Source organism: Micrasema longulum, unplaced genomic scaffold, assembly GCF_059751315.1.
Source record: "Micrasema longulum isolate JH-2025_06_02 unplaced genomic scaffold, ASM5975131v1 h1tg001007l, whole genome shotgun sequence".
NCBI lineage: Eukaryota > Metazoa > Arthropoda > Insecta > Trichoptera > Brachycentridae > Micrasema > Micrasema longulum.
The window spans coordinates 63,293-88,553 of NW_028278195.1; the positions used below are offsets into that span (position 1 = coordinate 63,293).

A 25,261-nucleotide genomic window follows, 5' to 3' on the forward strand; every position below is an offset into this window, starting at 1 on the left:
TTCATTAAATTAATATACAAAAAGTATGATTTTAATTTTTTTTTTTTTTTAAAGGAATAACCCGCTAAGCCTCTATTTAGAGGCTTGTCAGCAGGTGGGATAGAGGGGATATGAAAAGGGGTATTGAAAAATACACCACAACACCCAGACCAACTGAGAAAAAATTATTTCTTGAATCTTTTTCTTGCAACTGGCGGTAATCGAACCCGTGACGCCAGTTTCACAGTTGGCCGTCTTACCAACTGTACCACGGCGCCGGCGCAATTTCAATTATTTAGTTTAAATTAAATTAATTTATTCATAGGATTACTTTGTAAAGCGCCCTTAATGTATTCTATTACGAAAACGACGCTTTATAAGTTATCCATATTAATAATAATAACATGATCAAAACAACATAATACAAGAAAAATACAAGTGATGCTTTTTTTAGTACAGGAATTTTAAAATGGGCGAAGTGTTTCTGCGGACCGGTACCACTCTGCGGACCGGCGGTTGGAAAACGCTGATCTAGATTTTCATATTCCTTTTCTCAATTTGAATTTGAACGGAGGATTTAGATTAGATCAAGAGAGAAATAATTGTAATTGGCATTTTTTATATGACCACCATTCCCTGGATTCCACGCATATTTTCACCCTTTTACCAATTTTTTTATTGATGAGTAAGCCAATAGACTTGTTCTATTAAATCTCTGTGATAAATACTTAAATGTTTTCATATTAAAAACATTTACCAACATTAGGTGCTTGTTGTTAATTTATTTCTTGTTTTTATTAGTCAGAACAATGTATCGTTTATACAGATTAAAGCTTTTCCATAAGACTTTTTAATTTTCACTACAATCACACAATTTCATACTTTGTATAAAGCAGTGATTTTCAAATAGTATGCTACCTTGAATTATGGATCAAAACTATTATGGCCAGTAAATAATAGATTGTAATTTATTCATCAGAATGACCATTCATTTACAAAATAATTGAATTGGCCACTGTTAATCAAAACAGCTCTAACCGTACCTACACTACGCCCACATGCGTATAAAGCTTCCACATTTGGAGGGTCTTCTAGAAAAATAGTATAAAAAGCTCGATGGGAACCTCTCCATGTCCAGGCGGATGAAGAATATGGTTCTGTACATACTGTTTTATTTCACATGAAATAAAACCAGAATCTAGGAAGGTGTTTTCGATTTGATATGGTTGCTCTCAGGTAAAAATTCTGAAACGAAAAACTACTTTTCGATGGGGGGGGTTTGAAATCCCTAAACCCTCCCCTTATATACGTCGTTGACTACGCCTATCACTGACGCCGATGTGACGAAGTGAATAATGCATTGTTATAATTATATAATGTGCTGTAATATTTTTTTTCAAAATCAAGCGGTTATTCCGTCATCTATCCCGTCAGCGAAATAGAAAACAACCGAATAACCATATTATTCGAATTGATTAACCAGTTATTCACTTCAACCAAATCATTCAAATCGAAATTGTCATATTGGCAATCGAGTACCGGAATACAGTGGTGCCTCGCATAACGAACGCCTCGCACAGCGAACGCTGCACACAACGAACTTCCTTTTCGTTCATTTCACGATTCATACAACGAACTTCGCTTCACACAACGAACTTCGCTTCACACAACGAAGTCGCCCACTTCACACGATCACTGCCGATTTATTGCATCCTTCCGCGCAGGCAGTCGTTAGTCACTGAGCAGTACGCTTAACTTACGCACGTGTCGCAGCAATCGTTGAAGAGGATGTAGAGGAGCTTATTGAGGAACACAAAGAAGAGCTGACAACTGAAGAGCTCCAAACACTTCTGGCCCAACAACAGGACAATGCTCAAAGGGAAGCGTCATCTGATAACGAGGAGCAACAATCAAACAATCAACCAATTCCAACTGCTGACATCAAGAACATCCTGGTCAAATGGAAAGCAGTTCAGGAGTTTACCAATGCCCACTATCCGGATTCCGCTGAAGCAAACAGGATCAACGACCTGTACTCCGATACTCTTGTCCGTTATTTCCGGCAGATGTTGAAGAAAAGAGAGAAACAAACGACTTTGGACAGGTTTTTCACTGCACCATCGGCCAAAAAGCGGAAAATGGATGAAGATGTGCAAGATTCGATTATTTCTTAAAATTAAAAAATGTGTGTTTTTTTCATTATGTTTTTAGATGTATCTAAATAAAAATAATAACAAAAAATTTATCTTTTTTTTATGTCATCTTACCATATTTTATGCTACAGAACGAATTATTTTTTTTAACATGTATTGTTATGGGAAAACGCGTTTCACATAACGAACTTTTCGCATAACGAACTTGCTCCTGGAACGAATTAAGTTCGTTGTGTGAGGCACCACTGTACTAAACTATTTGTCTCTGCCGTCCCGTCCCCCATTTTCTCTTTTCTGGTTTTCTTCTATTTGCTATGGTCGTTTCGGTTTTTGTTTATGGAATGTGGCGAATTGTCGGTCGCTGTGGAATTGCTGTTCGCTGTGTTTATTTTGCAATGTTTTAAATAAATCGGTGATTTTCTGTGAAAAAGTATTCAAATCAACTTAAAAGTGTTTACAATTAGTGACAATTGTTTTTATTTGTTGTAATTGGTGAGTAGCCTTTCCGCCCTATATTTACCGTTTTTTATACCTCCCTAATAAGGATAGCATGCTTCGCGGCGTGGTTATAAAATCACATTGCCCATTTATTTAATAATATTAAATTTAGACGAAATACCTCGAGATATTTATCGAAACCTGGGTTGATCTCATCTTAATTATTGTCCAAATTATATTGTATCTATATTTTTTTGTTGCTATTTCCTGGATAAATTTAATAAGTAATTTCTCTGTTCTACACCCAATTTATCAAAGTAAAAGTAATAATTGATTACATTTAACTTTTAAATTTAATATCCAAACGATCTGAGTAAAAGGTTATCAATATAAAAACTTATTTCTGAAATGCTCTGTGTAAATCTGTAGCTGTCATTCAGAGAATAAGAATCTTATGTTATTTGTTTTTAAGAAAATAATGATAATAGATATATAAAAGATAATATAAAGTAAAATAAATAGTAGGTATTTTTAAATTTATTTTGAATACAAACAGATGTACAGGTCAAATGATTATAAATAAAAACTATAAAAAATGTACACAAAGTAGGGCCTGCCATCCAATAATATGTATTCACTTATACCCGTATGCACAGACAAACCTTGAGGTGAGGAAAGTACATTCTATTGTCTTCACCTTCGGGTTATTCTCTGCATTTGAAATTAGAATGTACTTTCCTCACCTTAAGTTTTGTCTCTGCATACGGGTATTAATTATACTACAATAAAGCGACGACGGTTTACACTATATAAATAATAAATATACTATACAGCCTGTAGTCTATAAAAAATAAAAATAAAACAATATGTCTTCGTATTTTAATTTGATACTATCCAGTCCTTTAATCAAGAAAATCTTGTTTCTTTACTTTGTATCGTTGCGTAGTCTGACACAAATAAGCTAGCTCACTTTTTAAGTACGTCTTTGATGCACAGAAAAAATATTTATTTTAGCACTTGTACAATTCAAGTTCACTTTTTAACAAGATGCCTTAGCACTAGCCAAATGAAATTTTCAGGGTTATTTTTCCATAAATAAGAGTAATTTTTGAAATAGGATGCAGATTTTTTTTTTTATAGCCCTTAAAAGTTAGTTGAAAAATTAAGTTTGCATATTTTTTGGAAAAGATTTTTTTTTTATTTAGAATGAAATAAAATAACGACTCAAAACTGTATTGTAGGGTAAAAGGCCAACTATTGAGCTACTTGTAAAAAAAAAATACTATTGTAGACTTAATAGTTTGGCTATACTTGGGACATCCAGCCTAAAATCGGATTTTTACTAAAAATTCTTAAAAATCTGAATAACTTTTAAACGACTGAATATCGCTGAACATACATGGGGCATTAATCGATAGGCATTAAGGTCCCCCATCGCTCTGCCACCGATGATCCGTCTTCCCAGTTACAGGCTGTATATTAAAATAAAAGAAATATGGACAAAAGGAGATAGTGGGAAGGAAAAGAAGGTAATTGATAAGGAGTGGTGAAGGATGAATACACGTATAAAATACAGAGAGAAATTACAAAATGTTAAGACAGTTATAAACACTATGTATTTATGTTTATATTTCATTTCTGTATTCCTATTTTATAAAACACGCAATAAAATAACATAACAAAAACATAACATAAACTATACGTTTGTGGAGCAGGTGATTTAATATTGGTTTGGGCGAATGAGACAATCCATTTTACCTCTACCCACCTCCACTATTCATTTTTTTATAGCCCTTTTGAACATTTTCTCATTACTAATTGTTTTAATGGACAGTGGAAGTAGGTTATAGATTTTAATTGCATAATATGTTATGGATTAACCACCTACATAGGGCACATTTTGTATTTAGTAAGCTGGTGGTAGAAATAACATTCTCCACAAAATGAAATATACCTAGAATTCTGATGCATTTGGCACTTAACCTTCTTCGTAAGCCCTTGGGACCAATATTAACACCTTAAGGAATGCAGAAATCGTGTATTTTTATTGAAAAGGGTCGTTTATCGTATGCACTTGAAAACCATATGTTTCGACGCGTGTGAAATATTATTTTGCGTAAATCTCAGGATATAGCGTGGGAAGAATAAATGTACCTATTTTTTGTAACAAACCTACCCCTCCAAAAGACCACAACTATTATTATATAAATCCATACGCAGTCTTTTGAGGAGGAATTAGAAATGTAATCTCTCGCGGTTACTACGTCGCTCTGACGTAATGCTTAGTTTTAATATACACGGTATCTTTCAAGTGTAACAGTAAAATGGTTTGTGTAATTTATTTATTTATATATACGCCCAATGGGCATTTTTATGGACACATTTACACATAGAAAATTATTATAAAAAAATTAGAAAGACTCGATGGTTTATAGTAGACTTTGTGGGAGTGGAAGCGGGAGAGAGGTGTTTATAATTGAATTCTATTCAGTGATCGTTTGAAAGAAGACAACTTGATATCAAAGAAATCGAGACTGGTATGTTTGTTGGCAGACAAGAATTTTGGGCATAGGGGAATGAAAACCATAGTTAGTTCTATGGTTATCGGTATGAAAGAGTAAGTTTTGTCTGAAGTTTCTAGTAGGGATATTTAATTTTATTGAGCTCAGTAGTTCAGGCGCATCAAAGAATGAGTTGAGAATTTTAAATAAGACTAGAAGGTCGGATTTATTTCGACGGTCTTGAAAAGCAGATATATTCAAGGTAGTTTCTAACTCATACGTATATAGGTCTCTGGATAAGCCCAACCTCAACCGTAATGTCTTTTAAATAATAAAATTAATATACAACATCTTCGCGTCTTCTCAATTGATCTATTGGACTTCGAATATTTATTCTCTGTGTGCTACACTACATTGGCACATAACAAATACTCAAAATACCTTTGTCCGAAAGTGGTATTTGTTTAAGTTGTCTTTGTTGTGTCGAGGATCTAGTGATTATATTATTTTTATGTTTAGTATTGTTGGGGTTATGTCTTTCTTTTGAGTACGAATAGTTTTTGAATCTGTAAGCGAGTATTGTTTTAGCATATAATTGCTTTGGTGTCATAAGTTGTGATTTGTGGAGTATTTCTTCAGTAAATGTCTGTATCGGGACTCGTAAGTATTATTTTAATTATGGATTTTTGTGCAACAAATACGCTATTCAAAACTTTGTCACTCGCACCGCCCCACCCGATTATACCGTACTCCAAAATTGATTGGCACAATGCAAAATGAATCGTTAAGAGTTCTTTTACATTCATTATATTTCGAATTGTTATATATGGATTCCTAGCCATTGTGGTATCCCCGGTAACGAAAGGGTGTACGAGTTGGCAAAGGAGGCGGTCTATTCCGGGATCCTGCCTATAGTAATTTCCTACCACTAGGTGATCTCCTCATTATGACAAAGGAGAAGCAACTTCGCAAATGGCAAGAATATTGGGTAGTCTCATTCCAAGCCAAGGGAAGACATCTTTTCCAATTGAAACCAAATGTAACAGAAAAGCTTTAGTTTTCCAAAGTGATTCTGAACAAATTTGAGACATCTTACATATGCAGAATGCGTATTGGACACTGTTGTAATGGTTCTCACCTGTTCAGAATTCATGTCCATGACTGCCATGTGCGAATGTCAGCTTGAGGAAGATCTAAATCATGGATTTTTGACTTGACTGACATGACTTTTTTGGATGTCCCATTGATGATTGTTATCCTGAGTTTCTATCCGACCTCCGATAGCAACATCCCGTTCCCCATTCATATTCTTACTCTCCTGGCCCCACCCAATAAACGTGTATTTAAAATTATATGTAAATATCTAGTTATAGTTATAAATGGTGTTAAGCTGTAAATATGTTATATTATTATATGTATATATTAACTTGCTAACTTGTATACAGGGTGTTCTTTAAACCCTGTCACATCCGAAACCACTATGATCAGTATGGGCAAGAAGACATATTAGCATATTAAAAAATATATTTAGAACGAAGATTTAAAAAAAAAACATAAAACTCGACACTGGCCAGAACACCCGAATTGAGAGGTGAAAAGGTCATTAAAAAACTAAGAAGAAGAAGAATTGTTATATAGGCTAGTGTTTTAAGTTTATTAGTAATATTTTCAAATGCACCACTGGGTGTGGGAAGGGGAAGTAATTGAACCCGAGACTTCTTTCAAGGTGGGCAAATGTGCTGATTATAAAATCTATTCATAGGCATATAATTAAAGATTTTTTTGATAAAATTAACTAATTTATCTCTCAATGTCACTGTGCTGTGATTGCAATAATTAAAACTGATAAAAGAAAATGGATTTATATGGCCAGGTGACAACAATATAATAAATACTGTTTATAAGATAATTTATCCTAATTTATCTTTATTGATTAATTCCGTAGTATTATCTTAGGCAACGGGGAAGTTCAGTGGTTTTTTAAACATTTTTTATTTGTTAATAGACTAGCAATCGAAGCCAAAACCATAGAATAAAGAATAGTCCAGAAGCCGCTTACGAGCATCAAACAGAAGGCGACTAAACTACTCATAAATCAGTGGTTTTACGTTTGGACCTATTAGTTTCTTTGTAGACGTCGCTCAGTACGCAACTCCCGATTTGAAATCAACTATGGTAGTAATTTTTTTTACTCTCTTTGCTCATCTAATGAGAGACTGGACCTCGGATTAAACAACTCTGTGGTGGACCTTTGACCGACATTATCTTTAAAACATGAAATATTATTTAACATGATATAAATATATCCGTTTTATGTAAAATAAAATTTGTTTTACATTTGAAGTTCATTAATTCAATTACTCTTATTAAATGACCCTTTACTTATCTACTCTGCTCTGTCGATCAATATTTTCGCATGCACAATAAAATTTTAGAGAAATTAACAAATTGCTTTTTTTTTTTACTTTACATTTGTGTTATGATTATATTTTTTCCCATTGTGCAACATTACGCGGCGAAAGTGGGGCATAGTGGGGGCATTTTTGGACACAATCTGATGTATTCCAGTGTGATTCTACGCTCCTTCTATACTGTTCTTAATTCTATGGCCAAAACTTTAAAAAATGTATTTTAATGTATCGTATTATCGTCACTATGATTTTTTAAAGTTTTGTTATTTTGAAATAACTCCGCCCGTGACATCACGAGTTATTTTCGGTGAGTTGTGCTGACATTGAAAATGAAATATTGAAAAAAATGACTACCCATATCCCGGAAATCTTAATACAACACATAACAACGCTATAATTGATTGGATATTCTTTACAAGAACCTGTGACGTTTTAAAGTAGTTTTTAAAGTAGGTTTTTAACAACGTGACATTTGAACATACCAAAAATATTGTTAATAATATTTCTGTGTGCGATTCTTGTGAAACTTAATGTACCATTTCTTAAACCATATAAAACCAGCATAAGTCTTATCTCCAGTCAACACGGGTAATTGGAATTCCTTTAATCTTCCTTTGAAGTCCAACTGATATTTGTGTGTTATGTCATTATGAAGAAAGATAAAGATTATGCAGTAGTGCTTAAACATTCCATCTAATTTTGTTTTGAAAACCATTCAAATTCATAGATTGCACGGCCATAACATTACATAACACAACATATTTACAGGGTCATAAGTGACCTGTCATTAAAAAAAAGTAATATAGTACAATAATTAAGTTACATTTATTACAGTTTAATTACATAATATGTGAGTATAATATTTTGTTTTTTTTAAAGACAAATCAACACAATATGCGTCCTATAAAGGATTAATGTAATTTTCACAAAAATTATCCGTAGTAATAATAGTAATGCCTATGGGTAGATTTATTTAATGTTTTTATAAAAATATGCAGGTCCTCATCAAAAACAGTGTGATATGTAAAAAAATTAAATAAATTTGTCACTCAGACAGGCGCAGTTGGTTAGACGGCCAACTAAAACTGGCGTCGCAGGTTCGATTCCCGTTGCAATAAAAATCCAAGAAACGTTTTTTTCTCAATCGGTCTGGGTGTTGTGGTGTATTTCTCATAACCTCCTTCAATATCTCCTCTTTCCCACCTGCTGACAAGCCTCTAAATCAGTGATTCCCAAAGTGGTCTATATCGACCCCCAGGGGTCTATGACAACCTGCAAGGGGTCTACGTCAACGAAAAAAAAATTGGGGTACAAGAAATGAAAATGGGGGTCCAGGATAGTGGATCTCAACATACACTTATATCTTATGATATAAAGACATGTACATTATTTATAAAAGTACCTATGAAGTAAAAAATTATTATATACGTTTCAGCGCCCTTGAGGTGATTTTCACAAAAACGGCGCTATATAAATTATCCAAATATATATATGTATATATATATATATATATATATATATATATTATAAAATTGTGTAAGTTAAGGATGTAGGCAATATAGCCAGGTAATTTTTAATTTCCTTTCCATCATCATACCTAGTGGAAAGGGGGTTCAGAGCTGTTACCAATCTCCTTACGAAAAAAGAAACAGACTGGACATCATTGGCCGAGGAGATTTAAGATTAAACCTGACAAAATTAACGCCTAATGTTGATAATTTATTATTAAAGCATCAGGTTCATCCTTCCCACTAAAAACATTTACTTGTTGCCCAGTTTATTTCATGTTACGTTTATTTTATATAGCAGATACAAAATTTTATTTTGGGTAGTTTTAATTTAAATTCAATCAATAAATGTATAAAACTTAACTTTTGTTTTAACTTTAAGTTTTTAACACTAAACTTCACTAGTCAGAAATTTATGAAAAATCGATATCAGGTAAGTAGGGGGTCTACCAAAAACCGAAAAACATGGCAAGGGGTCTATGACACAAAAAAGTTTGGGAACCTCTGCTCTAAATAGAAGCTTAGCGGGTTATTCCTTTAAATAAAAGTTCGTTATTTTTTAACTTAGGTATGTTGTCCCTTGGTTTAGATTTATTTTCCTTCGAGAGGAAGGAACGAATGAATGAAGAAGACATTTCGCCCGCATTAAATGTGTGTTTAAGCAAAATGGTGTCACTTGCAGTTTATTGATCATTAAGCGATTCAATTGCATGCAGATGCACTTGTAAAATATAAATGTTTATGACTAAACATTACCATGTCACCATTGCGTAGTTTACTGTTAATTTACGTTGGTATTTATTGTTCTTATTGTAAAGCATTCCAGTTTGTTACTGAAAATTCTCAGTGGAAGTTCAAACAAACAAACAGAACGCCATCACTCTGTCCATAAAACGTCGACCTCAATACATCACTGCATAACTCAAACAGGACCACTTTAGAAGAGGGAGATTTAAATGTTTTTTTTATGTGTGTTTAATGAATTTATGGATTTTTTAAAATCAAAGTAAGATTTACCTAAATGTTAAAAATAAAATCCATAATTTTACTGAACAAACATTAAAAAAAAAATTATCTCCCCTAAAGTGATGAAATTTTAGTTACACAGTTTTATGTTCAGTTTCTTATACATATGTTTCTTCATATAACTGTTATAATTGGCTTAGGTTATATATTTACATAGCGGACCCAACAGACGTTGTCTTGCCCAAACGTTGGGTTGCCTGCTACCTTGGAAAAAGACTTCATTGATCAGTAGGTACCTAGGTACTTGTTTATGGTTAAATTCCAAAACATAAAATAATTCATTTTCAAATATAGAATTCTTTTTGAAATTGTCAAACTCGGCTCTTCTCGCCAACAGGGGTGCACTTTATTCATGAATGCGATTTTCATAAATGTATTGAATATCTGTTAATATTATTTAAGTATTACCAAAAATCCAGTAAATAGAAATAAATGGGAAGAAATTATAAGGAATTAAAGGAAAAAATCTGATTGGGATCCATAAAAACGAATGTTTGTAAAACAAACTTATTTTCTACACAAAAAAACAACATCTTTCCATTTTTTATACATGGTATACCCTCGCACCTTAACAACGCCGTATCATATGGTCCGATGTGACCAATAATGAACGAGATATACTTAGTTAGAAAAAAGGGCGCGAAATACGAAATTACATTTTCCCCAACCTGATATTATTTATATTTGAAGCACTAACTTTGTGCATATTTCTTACAATTAAAATAAAATAATTTTCTTTTTAAGTTTCGAAGCTACACCGAGCTTTAGAAGGAGGAGGGAGTAATAGGGTTTTATCACTCAGGAAGAAATTTCGGATTTAACCTACTCTACAAATAAAAGATTTTTTAAAGATTCTCCTAGTGTTTATATAAACCCTTGTAATGAATATTTTCATTCATTATTTTCGTTTGGAAAATAAGGTCTTTCGAAAACGATTGTTTCGTAAGTTGGTGATAAATTTTGTCACAGAAGTTCACGAGTAATGCATTCATTTTAATGTTAGTAATGCCACAGGCCACATATAGAAATATAAGGAGAGTTGTCTATGCATATTGTCTTAAGTCCCCCCCTTACCCACTCCACACTCCAGTTCCAGGCGCGGACAGATGAAAGTGAAAACGGATTCAATCTTACATCTCAAATTTCTTTTAATATTTTATGGTTTTCAACCTCTTCTAAATTAATTCAATTTATCATGAAAATTATAAATCACAACTCGTAGCGTTTGATAAGTGAAAGAACGCCGTAAATGTAAACAAACGACGCATAGAATAAGGAAGCTATCTACAATACTCTATAAAATCCATGGACATCGATGAAAAAAAATCCGATGATGTCACAAAACATCCGAAGACGTCACGAATTGTATGTTTTTGGCACCATTCAAATTACTAGAATTTAATCCTTTATATCTCCCTTATTTCTTAACAGATTTAAAAAAGAATAGTACCGATCGGCTTGTGATATTTTAGATTCATTTATTAGCTAATAAAAAAATCCATGATAATTTATTTGTTTATTTATTACAGCAATTTACAAGCAATTATTTATACAACAAATTAATTAAGTAGTAAAAGTAAACATACATTTTTTTTTATTTTTGCTGTTGGTTCATCTAAACTGCCTCATTAGGGATAGCTTCCCCGTTCTAAGGCAGTAAATTATGTATTTTATAATAATATTAAAAAGTAATTACAGTTTTATCATAATGTGTGCTTTTTCAGTCTTAAAAGTAAACAATAAATATCCAGAGAAAACATAAATAATACCAAAATCTCTGTAGTATAGTAAAACAAGAAACCAGCTTACGTCCTTCTTCATCCGACAACAATTTCTCTGACTCCCTCCGACCAATATGGATTAAAAATGCAGTCAACACCTTCCTCAGCCTGGCAATCCCACCACATTTCCACGAATCTGGGATAAGGTTATATACCCTCGGGCCTATATAATATTGCTGCCTTTGAGCCAAAAAAGTATTGACTCCTCTCTGTAGAATCAGATCCTTATTGGAGTGTCAGTATTATGAACATGACAAACCCTTGCGTATTTTTCCCTGGTGAGATGTGTGACCGCTACTGACCTCAATATATACTGTTGACGAATATCCAGCCTTTGAAATTCTTTGAAGAGCGAATCACTCGGGTATCGGTATGATTTTTTAAATATAACTCTTAACACTAATTTTTGAGCTATAGATGCTGAAGCCATAGTCGTTTTTGTGCAGCTTCCATTGCCTATTAATTCATATCTATTTATTATACCATTTACATTCATTGAACATATTAAAGGTATTTAAGTTTACCTTGATAAGGAAGCTTGAGTAGCTTCGAAAACAGAAAGTTATTTTTTTTTGTTCTAAATAAAGATGTTTTTGATTGAATAAAGAAGTTTAGTTTACCAGCTCTGGCAATACCACGCTGATTTTTTTGTTTACCATTTCAATTTCAGATAAGAGAGTATAATGTTGGCCTCAAAATGCTCTTTTAAGTATTATATTTTATCTGCACTATTAGGATCATGTTACATAATCACACATACCAGTTTACCAGTACCCAATACCGGGAATCACAGAATTTCAAACAAAAGGTTTCTTGTTCGTAGCTGAATTCCTTAGTCCCAAAAAGTTTGAGCTCCTGTACACTTTTAGTTAGCTTTGGACTTTTGTACTCTTGACATTCCTGCTTTCCCGATACTTGGTGTGTTGAATTTTTTATAAACCAATTATTAATTTTTCTGAAGATATGAAATTTTGAATAAGCTTTTGAATAAAAATACTGTTTTAAATTAATAAAATAATATTTTCTTTTTTTTATTCCTGTATTCAGGTTGATTATAGTTTTTTTTTTTTTTACCGTGTGATTATAGTATTTTAAATTTTTTTATTCATTATTTTGAATTTTTAAATGAAACAAACAAACCATCCTGCCGTTTCCCCGTAAGGGTAGGCAGAAAGGATAGAATGCCACATCACTCTATCTTTGTATACAGATCTCGCTTCCTCTACATTCATACATCTTCTCATGCACGCGTGCCGATTATTCTGACTTTTAACATGTCCATCTTCAAGTATTTGTTGGATTTGGTCATGCTATGTCTTTCTCGGTCTTCCTCTTTTTCTGCATCCATCAACATGCGCATCGTAAATATTTTTAGCCGTTCTTTCGCTGTCCATTCGCTCAACATGTCAAAACCAACGCAGAGCTCCTTTCTTAATTTTGTCGATAATGATTATCTCAGCCCTACATAATGTACGGATCTCAACATTTGTGCATCGATCGTACATAGTTTTACCGCACATTCGCCTGAGAGATCGCAGAAATCGAGATCGAAAAATAAAATAGGATAGAATTAATTCGTTTATTATACCTTGACAAAGAAGAGTGTGTAGCTTTGAAGCCAGTCAGTAGAAAAACAAAATTAATGGTTAAAAACAAAGTTGTAATATGTTTATTTTATTACAGTTAATTTGTTTAAACTTAATTCTGGTGTTCATATCATAGACCATATTATTAATTTATAAAATATTCTTTGTTTTTCCTAATAAGGGAAAATAAAATTTGTGCTATTAGTAAAATGTGTCGTAACATAAAATTACTTTGCAGTTGTTAAGATTATTCGTCACATTTACTTTTTTTTTTCAGTTTTTGGTGACCTTAAAAAATGACGGAGTCCTACGGCTTGCTACCAGATTCCAGACACAATGGAGCCACTATTGTTTCCAGACGAAGTAAGTTGCAAATCAAATTATTTGTGAGTGATTTTTCAAAGTGGGCTAAATCAAAAAAGGTCACTTGGAGAAAAACAGTTGTTCTTTTGTCCGTTTTTACCAGATCAAGTGATTTTTTTAATTTATCATGTCAAAGTGATTTTAATCAGATCACTTAAATACACTATGGATATTTGCCATCATCAACATTATTATTTAAATAAGGATTTTTGAGGGCATTTAAAAAAAATATCTGAAATTTTAAAGCCTTTTAGTAACGGATTTAGTGACAGTTATTGATTTTTTTTTTTGCTTGTTATGCAGCTTTTAATAGGGAAATATCACTTTTTTTATCAATTTTAAATTAATAAGGGTCTATGGAATACTGCTGAGTAAAATTTTTTTTTTTATTACTTAGTAGCATAAAAAAAAATATTTAAGTTTATAATTTTGAATTCCCACAAAAACAGCCCATTGCATTGGCCACACCCATAATAAGTCACGATTTGTGTAAATTTTGAACTTTGTTTGTAACTGTTAAAATTTAAATAGAACATCGCTACATAATTTTGAATTCCCACAAAAACGGCCCATTGTATTGGCCGTGCCCCTAATACGTCACGATTTGTATAAATTTTAAACTTTGTGACTTTCAAATAGAATATCGCCCCGAATATTGACGTCACAATTATGTCGTCACGATTATGTCGCAATATATGTCGTGTTTTTGTAGGGACATATTTTTTAATAATTTATTTTCTAAAGTTATGTATAATAACATTTCTCCACAACATCCATATTGGTTTTGAAAATACAATTAATTTTTGGAAATCCATTTCATATATTTTTATCGGTATTTGTAATATGTGATATTTCCCTATTGTGATTACAATGTCATTCTTACTTAGAAATTCATACATTTTGCCTTGGGACTCTTTGAAAAATCACTCTTCAATACCTAAAATATTTAACATGTTATCAAACAATATTAAAAATACTGAGGTAAATACAGGAGTGAGACGTTTTCTCAAATTATGGTTAATAGAAAAAAGTTTTTTGTATTAGTGATAGTTTTTTAATTTCTGATAATGTTATGTTTTTCAAGTAAAATTATTATTAATGTAGGTTAAGTGTGAATAATCGATGCAATTTATAAGAACCTGCTGACAAGTTGTATGTATGCAACTCAGCAGGACTTTAATTTAAGACTATTTTGTAAATATTTTTGAAAATAAATTTTTAAAAATATATATAAAAAATTACGCTATTTTGTTCAATGAATGTTATATTTATACCGATTTAAGAATATAATTTTCAGAATCGTTTGATGTGGAAAATTGTAAAGTTCATCAAATATCAATTTTATTTTTATTAATGTCGTCCCCGTAACAATTTACAGTTAAATTGGACTTACAAACTCTTCGATTAAATCTCCTGACTGTTTGAACTTGTAGTTCTGTGTCGCGTGAACATATTGTGGCCAATTGACCTTCCGGTGATTGGAATAATACAAGTATGGGATTATCTGATCACACTGTCCATAGTTGTCTCCGATCAATGTGAGTGTCAAACAGTTAGTCTATTTATAAATATTTCAACAGTGACAGGAAACCTTTTTAAGATGCAAATATGGAAGGGGTTTGTGACCTGACATTCATTTGTTTGAATAAATGTTGATATTACACTCACCGTGTCTTTCAGGCGACAAGACGCGTCGGACCATAAGACGCAGCCCAACATTTATCTATCAATTTTTAGAAAAAAAATGTTTTGGACGATAAGCCGCATTGGAACATAAGAGGAACCCCAATTTGTAATTGAATTTTCAGACTAAAAAAGCAAAAACATCAAATGTAATAAATTTTATTATTTAAATTGCAATAGAGTAGGAAAACATTTTTGAGAAGGGGAATATGGGAGTTTAGGCATTTTTACAGGGCTTATGACCTGTCATTGGCTGGTTTTAGTGGCCACTTGACACACTGTGTAACCTTCACTATTTTACCTATGTTTGAACATCCACATTTCCTCAACTCTTCCATCTGTTGACTTTTGTGAAGTAAAAGAGCCGAAACCTTTATCATGTGGGTGAGATTCATCCCGCTCTGTTGCGACAAATTTAAATATGAACAACTCCCTAGGGAGGAAATCCAGCCAGTCTGCAAGCATTTGGACATACTCAAAACATTGTTGAATTTTATTATTCTCAGTCTGATTCGCGGAGATGCCTTGCCCGTCTATCTCAGTGGCGATGTCTCTGAACAATTTTTATCCTGCGAGTCCATGCAATCGATTTTTCCAAATATTAAAATTGAATATTTGTATCTGTTCACTGTTAAAAATTTAAGAAATTTAAATGTGCAAACATAGACGACAGAATGATGAATGTTACACAGTGTGTAATGTGGCCACTTAAACCGGCCAATGACAGGTCTTAAGCCCTGTAAATGCCTAGGCTTATATATTCCCTTCTATAAAATGTTGACCGATCACCTTACCCTCCGTGCGCTATCTGGTGCGGATGGGAGTATGATGCGATGATTCTACGACTCTGCAGGGGTCAAGGTCAACAGTAAACACACAAATGCCTATCTCCAAAACTTATTTGGGTTTTGTTTGACATTGAAGTGGTTTTAAATGTTGACTGTTTACTGTAGGATTAATTATATAATGTGATAGGGAATCTAAACACTTCCGCCTTTGCTATTTACTAAGGTTTCTTTGCCATTCTTCTCTATACCTTCTGTACTCTGTTTTCCCAGTGTCGTTACCGTCGTAGTACAAGGATGTTGTCGACATATCGGGAGCTTGTCGGTATAGAAGTGCCTATAGCTCACGACTCGCGACAGTTCAGTGGCTTGTTTCTCGGCGTTGTGCCTATAATATTACTGTTTTTTAAAAATATATTTAGTTAATGTTATAACTGTAATCTAACTTAGATTTAAATGTGTTCCCTTTTATATAGAAGAACACTTAGTTTGTTATGAATCTAATGGCCGGCGCCAAGACGCGCCTGTTCAAAATTTAAACCTGAAATATGAAATAAGTCGCAACAAATCTAAATACTTAAGAGCATTTTTATTAATTACCTAACAGTCTAAAAATGATCATTATACAAGAGAACATCTTACAGTATCATAATGAGGAACTTCAACCCTACGGGAAATTAAATACAAAAAATGTTTTCTTGCGCGTGGTAAAAATTAGAGCACTAAATTTTACCGTCCAATTTCTTAAAAATGTAGGAAAAAAATAATAATAAATATTTTAATAAAAACGCACTACTTTGAATGACGTCACTGGTTCATATGAACCATCCAATGATACGAGAGCATTGAAGGATATCCGGTTTGGTTTGGTCAAGAACTGTCATAGAACAACCTCTGACGTCGCATGCGGAGTTATTTCAGCAATACAAAACGTTAAAAATCGTAGCGCTAATAATACGATATATAAAAATACAAAAATTTGGCTTAGTTTTGTATTCTATTAACAGATAAAAAATAATAAAAAAGACACTGAACTTCCTCATTAAATACTCTTCAAAGAAAATGTTTGTATTATATCACGAAATGTGATGTGTATTTGTGTTAAATAAATAAAAAAAATATCAATATGCATACGCAATAAGACTTAATCAAAATATTCTGGTAGGCTTAATACAAAATTAAAGTATGTCTAAAAATCTGCTCATAAAAGGTCTAAACAAAGGCGTATTTAATTTGTTTTAAACCCATATTTACTAACATTTTACAACAGAGATGAAGAACATTTTAGAGAAGGTAATATAGAAGTCTAGGCATCTACAGGGCTTATGACCTGTCATTGGCTGGTTTAAGTGGCCACGTTACACACTGTAACATTCTGACCATATTTGAACATATATATCCCTTCAATTCTTTCATCTGTTGATGTTAGTGAAATTAAAGAGCTGAAATCTTCATTTATGCGGGTGAGATTCGTGTAATTGAATTATTTCACCTACATACTAAGCAACGCCTGAAAATGTTATTTTTTCCATTTCTGTACTTCTTCATGGACATGGTGTTTCAACAATATTTTGAGTTTGTCCAAATTTTTGAAGACAAGATCTGGATTCAACTCCCCGGGGAGCTGTTAATATTAACATATTTACTATACCATATTCACTATCTATCTATTCCATATTAATTATCTATCTATTCCATATTAATTATCTATCTCATTATCTTTTTACCCAATTTATTATCTATGTTACTTACTCGCATATGAATGAGATACTCATCTTCTCCATATTTTATCATATTATGTAATTAATTATCTTTCTATTTCATTCATTATTTTATTTGTATATTTGCATATTTACATTACTAATATCACGAGAATTCCACCATGTTTTAACTCACCTTTGTCCTGTGATGCGTTAAGACTTACACAAACCAATTAAATTAATGCGGGTGAGATTCATCTGCCCACATTCGCCCACTCTTTCACTTCACAAAAGTCAGAAGAATTGTCAAAATTTGGATGTTCAAACATTGGCAAAATGGGGAAATTTTACAGTGTGTACTGTGCTTAGTAATAATAATAATATTTGGCTGATTTATATGGCGCCATTTTTATGAAAAATCACTTCAAGAACGCTTTAAAATTGTATACTTAAACTTACATTCTAACTAAGCTAAACGGACCTATTATATTTTCTGATGTATTAAAAATTGAGGGTATAATAATCTAAAGAAGTGAGATTTTAGTTGGGATCTGAACTGACTGGGACTGTTGATGAGTTCGTAAGTTTGAAGGCAATTGGTTCCAGGCAGAGGGGCCGGCAACGGCAAAAGCACGATCTCTGAATCCAGTGTTTGGGGAGTGCCGGATTTTGACAAGTTTTCCTCTGATTTCCGCCGATCTAAGAGTAGATTTTCTTTGATGTGTATTTTCCTTAATACAAAGGGCTGATAGGTATCTTGGAGCTTATTAGGAGGGATCTGTCTTTCCAGCAAAGCTTGTATTTTATTATCTCTGGGCTTTTTAACCAGTGCAAATAAGTAATTACAAGAAAAAACAATATATAAAGTATCTGATCAGTATTTACTTAAGTAAAAGTAATACTAGAAATTAAAAAACATACTAAAAAGTAATTTTAAAAATAAGAATAATAAGTTATAAAAAAAAACATGCTTAATTGCGAGACATTTTCAAAAAGGAAACAATAAATATTTTAAGCAATTTAAAAAAGAACTGATGAGAAGCAACAATAAAAGAAATTAAAACTTAAAAAACTATAACAAATTACAGTAAGAAAAGTAATATATTAATTTTTTAAAGCAATTCTAAAAGTAATTTAAAAAATATGCTCAGAGTAGAGCTCAGAGAGAATTAAAAAGGAAAAAAAAAACAGTATTTGAAATATTCTTTAAAAGTTTTGATCTTCCCAAATACAGTGATCATGGATAGTGGCATTTTTGCTTTTAATCCCCTCAAATGTAAATATTTCATTACACAATGAATTTAGCCACAATATTTTAATTTACAAAAACTGAATTTAAAAATATAGTTATTTAATCATAGCCTTAGAAATGTTGAAAAGTTAACAGACATTAAAATTCTTTAGCGTGTATTTAAAGATAATAATATTTGTTCATCTATCTTACCATCACCTTTCATTTATCCCACTATCTTCTCTCTTATAATCCTAAGTAATATTTAATCCCTGTGACCTTTATACACTAGTTATGTCACTTTGAAGTATGCATCCGGCATTCACGCAGTTAACAATTCTCCAACAGTGCTTATTTTTCGTTAAATTATAATTAACCCTAGCTACATTTAAAATTGAACCAGACAGTATAATGAGGGGTCCCTAAGAAAAGATATATAATTTAAATATGTATACATAAAGTTCTCTTACCATTTGATTAAAATTTAATTTTGATAGTGTCAAATAGGGATACAATTTTATCAAAATGAATTTGTATATTGGAATAAACAATGTGATAAAATATTGCATAACGGTGTGGACCAATGATCTTCAATCTAGTTAATGGTTGATATTCCCACTGTTTGTATGATAGTGAATAATTGTGATATTAAGTTTAAGAACATTCAATATAACATTATGTATGGATCCATGACTCACCGTCACTCCTGTAAGTAAAAAATGTATATAAAATATTGTGTACGTAAAATAGGCCGTGTTTAGGACAAGGCTTTTTATTTTCCAAATAAACTTTTTTTTCTTTTGTATTTTTTCTACTATAATTTAATATTTTTTTGCTCTGCATTTATTTTTTCTATTTTTTATTTTCCACTTTTTCTTATTTAAAAAAAAAACCTCTATGTAATTTCTGTTTTTATTCTGTGTTTTAAAAAATATATATACAGGGGTAGGCGCTCGAAGTGTTGCCAACTTCACGCTGCTGTAGCGACCAAACGTCTAATGACAGTGCGCTTATGTTTTGACACGTGTCAGTCTGTTATATTGTTAATAATTCTACTGAAGCATATTGTTTTACGTCCCAGTTAAATAAAGTTATCGAAATGAAATTCAAACTCAGTAGTGTTATTGCTCTGTATTTGGCTAGAAAATCGCAACCAGCCATTATTAATGAGCTACGACATTTACATGTGAACAAAATTGTTTGTGTATCGGACCATTTCACGTTACAATAATACTGGTTGCATAAAAAAACGCCATGGAGGTGGACATCCAATATCAGCAACATCGACAGAAATGGTTCGAAAGGTGAAGGCCAGAATTCAACGTAATCCACGTCAAAGCGCAGTTCAATTCGCGATAAATCTCAACGTGTCTGCTCGTAGCATGGGGCGCAAATTAAAAAATGAACTACGATTGAAGCCCTACAAAATACAAAAGTGCAAGATTTAACGCCTGCATAAAAGGCAGTTCGCCTAGCAAGAACAAAGGTGTTAAAACACTTGCACGTTGGTGGCGAGCTAAAAAATTTGGTCTTTTTTGATGCAATTTTTTTACAGTTCAGCAATATGTAAACAAACAAAACGATCGTGTATACAGTGCAAATTAAAAGACAATTTAGACCAGCGAGTTGCTCTGCGAAAGCGAGCGCCTGCATCAGTGATGGTGCACCAGCAAAGGCTGCCTGCCTATAGTGAATAATAATAAAATAATACTAATAAAAAGCTTGTGCCCCGCTATGACAATTGCCTACAAATCGGTAGGAGTTATGTAGACAAATAGTTAAAGGTCTAAAGTTTTTTTCCTTGTACTTGTCTTCTTTGTCTGCCTAACGGAACATACTTTCTGGATATATCTCGTAACAACAAAGTGAAAGACCTCAGACATAATTTTGTTCATTGTTACTATTTCCTGTTCACAAGTTACAATCTCCACAATGTATCGACAACCCTTATGGTGACTAATGAGAATGTACCCATTTTTCAGGTGGCGGAGATCCTATGCCGGAAAAAACTCCCTTCCTAGCACCTGAGCCCGTGCGCCTCACCCCCGCCTGGGAAGAGAGTAACCTACCCAATGACACACTCAATCTTAAAGGTAAATAATTTATCAACAATATTTCGCGTCTATCCAAATTTTCATAGACAAGAACTGAATGCCACCCCCTCGTGAGTTATTGATTTTAATATATTTCAACAGATTTAAAAAGCATTTTATAGTGGGAAATATGGAAGTCTAGGCGTTTACAGGGTTTATGATCTGTCATTGGCTGATTTAAGTGGCCCACTTTACTCAGTGTAACATTCACCACAGACTAACGAATCGGCGTTTTTTTTTTTTACATAGCGACGGTTGTCGGGCCGGCAATCGATACAGGCTACTTTATCCTGAAAAAACATAGCATTCTATCTTTAGGGTAAAGAAATCACCCAAAAAAGATGCACGTTGATACACGTCTTTAATCTTCGCAAATTTGACCACACAACCGAATACCGCACGCAACTAGACTGGCTCAGTACCAGGCATAGAAGAAACATTTACATTCTATCACTTCTTCACAATATTTTTTATAATCCCACTTCGCCTGTTTATACCCCTTTACCGCTCAAATTTTCTTGCCTCTTTCACAGTAGTAGCTGCTCGATTGTGGAATAATTTACCCACTAATGTTAGAAACGCCCCTTCTTTATTTACATTCAAATCAAGATTGGAATGTCACTATCTGAATGTTTGAGTTGTTCCATCACCTCTCCTCTTTTTTATTTTTTACTGTTTAAATTTTTTATTTTTTTTACAATATACATAAGATGTAAAACAGAGTATTAAAAAAATAAAGGATAATTACATAGCAATGAAATACATGTTAACAGTAAAAATAGTAAACAAAAAATCCCACAAAGGCGTGGCCTGTTCATGGGTCCATACAAGAAATGTTCATGAATTTTTACTCCTAAAATAAATAGACAGGCATAATATTTTTGTGTAACATAAAAAAGAGAAAAGAAAATATTCTGTAAAAGATTATAAGGTATTTTCTTTTTTTCATTGTAATTAAAAAAATAAATAAAAAATATAATGAAACATAAAAATATTCCTTATAATAATAATTCCTTTAATAAAAAGGCAACAAAATATATCATAGAAAAAAAAAAGAGTTCATATCTTTAGATTGAATCCAGGATAGTGCGTGTTTTTTAAATGTATATTTCATAGTATAGAGTAAATTTTTGTCTTAATTTTTTCATAAAATTATAAGATTCTGCATAAACCTAGAATATGTTAATGCACTTGTAATTTTCTCAAACTGAACGGTTTGGGTAGGTAGGAAGAAATTGCCTTAAAGCAATATGCCTGTAGGTTGAGAAACAATAAATTACTGTTCATCGATTGGCATAGAACAAACTATGGCCTTAATTCTCCAATGACCCCTCTTTGTCGTATTGTTAACTCAAGACAAGATTTGGATTTTTTTGGTTTAAGTTTACAGCTATTTAAACGAGCACTAAATAAATAGTCCAGATCTTGTCTCGATGTCCCTTATATTTGTCAATGCTTCTTTTACAAAATGTTTCTAACTATTCTTTCATTGTAATATTAAAACCCTATTAATTGTACAAATGGACAATGTCCGTTAATAAATAAATAAATAAAGCATAAATAAAACTTATAACTTTACATCTAGAGGTCATTCGCATCAGTTGTCGTTTGTAACAATACTCTATTGAACATTGTAAATGCTTTATAATATATTCTTAAAAACAGTTATATCGGCTTGCTCTAATAATAGTGTTTACATTTTCGCCAATCGCTCAATCAGCATTTCTCATATTATTATTCTACAATGACTACTGCAAGAAAATCCGCAAATTACTAACAAATTTAATACTTGCGTTTAATGTTTTGCCTTCCGATGCGTTTACTCGTAAAACGTGTTGTTTTTCTAAAATAATACTGCGAGAATATAACATTTTAAGTGCCACATGGCTCGTAAGTTGTTTCTAAATCTGTATTTTACAATAATTCAAACAAGTGGCAGTGTTTGTAATGTAAACAGGTCTTGTTGTGTAGAACTTTGAAGAATAAATTCACTTCATTCAGAGTTGCGCAAGTTAGTAGTTGTTTGGTGTATCATTTTTAATATTTAGAGGTAAATATAATTAAATGCAACATTCCAATTGAAGAGCTAAACTATAAATGTTCAATGAAGGAGTTAAAATTAATATGTATCAATGATAGAAGGGAAATTTCAGATTTAGTGCTGCTTTTCAAGTTATTAAATAATGTTCTTGACAGTCCCGAACTTTTAAATTGTGTGAATTTTTATGTGAGACATCTTTAGACGAGACAAAATACTTCTTTTGCTGTTGATTTGCATAGTTCAAACCATGCTAAGTACTCACCTATTCCACGGCTCCACATGTTAGTGAACAAACATAGAAACTTAGATTTATTAAATTTATCTTTATACAAATTAAAATCATTACTTTTTTATCACTTCTTTTCTAAATTATAAAATGTACTAAGTGTTATACTTGTTTTACTGGTTATACTATAATACATCGCCTCTGTTACTTCAATGCTTTTTATATATAAACTCTTTATTTATTGTTAATTTGGTGCATACCTATGTTATAATTTCTTATTTCATTTTCTTTATTTTCTGCTGATTTTATTTTATGTATCTATATTTTCTATACTTTTGTACTAGTGTTTTGTTTCATTATAATTGTTTCTCAATATTATTTTATACTTTGTCAAAGGCGTAAGCCGTCGAAATAAATCGATCCTTTCTTTATCTTCTTCGATCGTCGGTACTGTTTTCCCCGGCCATTCTATTCACAATGCGCCTCCATCCTTCACGGCTCTGCCCTCTCCGCGGGGGACGGAGGCAGGCGGGCCTGTGACATTGTCCTCACCCGATCGATCCTGCGAGCTGTAGTTCTGCTTCTTCGTCCTGGCACAATGCCTGTGATGTTTATTTTCTCCGCATTTTCCGAGTCGCGTCTGGCTATGTGTCTGAAGGACTGCAGAATACGTCGGCACCATACGGCCGGTAGGCGAACTTTCACATTTAGTTCCTCCGGTATGGAGACCTTTGTTCTTTTGGCTGTCCGCGGGATCCTCGACATTTATATTACATTTCGTTTTATTTAAATTATTTATTGACAATTCTTGATGGAATTCCATTGTAATGATGTAATAACTTATATTTACATACAAGTTACTAATTAAAAATACTTGGTACACTTCCACTTATTGGTTTGACCAATTATCGCTTTCACCCTTTAATGGGCATCACTTAGTTTATATAAATCCCTCTAATGGGATAATATTTAGTTTTATATAAATTATCCTTACACTGTATAATATTCACCAGTCTGAAGATGCCCATTAGAGGGTGAAAGTGCTAATTGGTCAATCAAATAAGTGGAAGTGTACCAAGTGTTTTTAATTAATAACTTAAATGTAAATATAAGTTATTACATCATTTATTTTACAATTTTTGTAGTCATCATTACTTTTGACTCCAACAATGTTTGAGTATGTCCAAATGCTTGCAGACTGGCTGGATTTCCTCCCTAGGGAGTTATTCATTTTAAAATTTATTGCAACAGAGGGGGAAAACATTATTGAGAAGGGAATATGTAGGTCTAGGCATTTACAGGGCTTATGACCTGACATTTGAATTTACAGGGCTTATATAAATGCCTAGATCTCCATATTCCCTTCTCAATATGTTTCCCCTCTCTGTTGTAATAAATTTAAATACTTTTAACTCCTTTTGTTAATGACTGAGTGAAACAGAAAGAATACAATTATAAAAGCATCTTATTTTAGTAAATATATGCATATACACATATACATAGGTAGATAAACGATCATTTTCTGAAACATGCGAAAGAAGATGGCTGTTAAACTACCCGCATGCACAGAAAAATATGTGTGCAGAATCTGTTTTCGTGAGAATAGTGCGCGAGATCTCACTTTGGGGGCAATTACAAACGCTATCTTCTTCTCTACATATCGCTACGGTATAAAGTAAAATCAGTATTTATGTACAAAAATGTGTATATTTGTAGGAACATTTAAAATATCTTCGTTGGTAACCTATTGATGATG

At 32.4% G+C, this 25,261-nt stretch overlaps 1 protein-coding gene across 2 annotated transcripts in view; it reads left to right on the forward strand.

Annotated features, from left to right (window-relative positions):
• Window positions 1–2,446: 2,446 nt before the first annotated feature.
• Window positions 2,447–25,261, forward strand: part of Ent2 (Equilibrative nucleoside transporter 2) — a 35,528-nt gene continuing 12,713 nt past the window's right edge. Inside the window, exons 1-3 of one of the 2 annotated variants that reach the window (XM_088232648.1) lie at window positions 2,447–2,624; window positions 13,661–13,746; window positions 21,128–21,238. In XM_088232648.1, the coding sequence (XP_088088774.1) occupies window positions 13,680–13,746; window positions 21,128–21,238 (178 nt within the window). In that variant the 5' untranslated portion in view covers window positions 2,447–2,624; window positions 13,661–13,679. The remainder of the gene's footprint in view (window positions 2,625–13,660; window positions 13,747–21,127; window positions 21,239–25,261) is intronic. The other variant, XM_088232649.1, reaches the window with a different exon arrangement.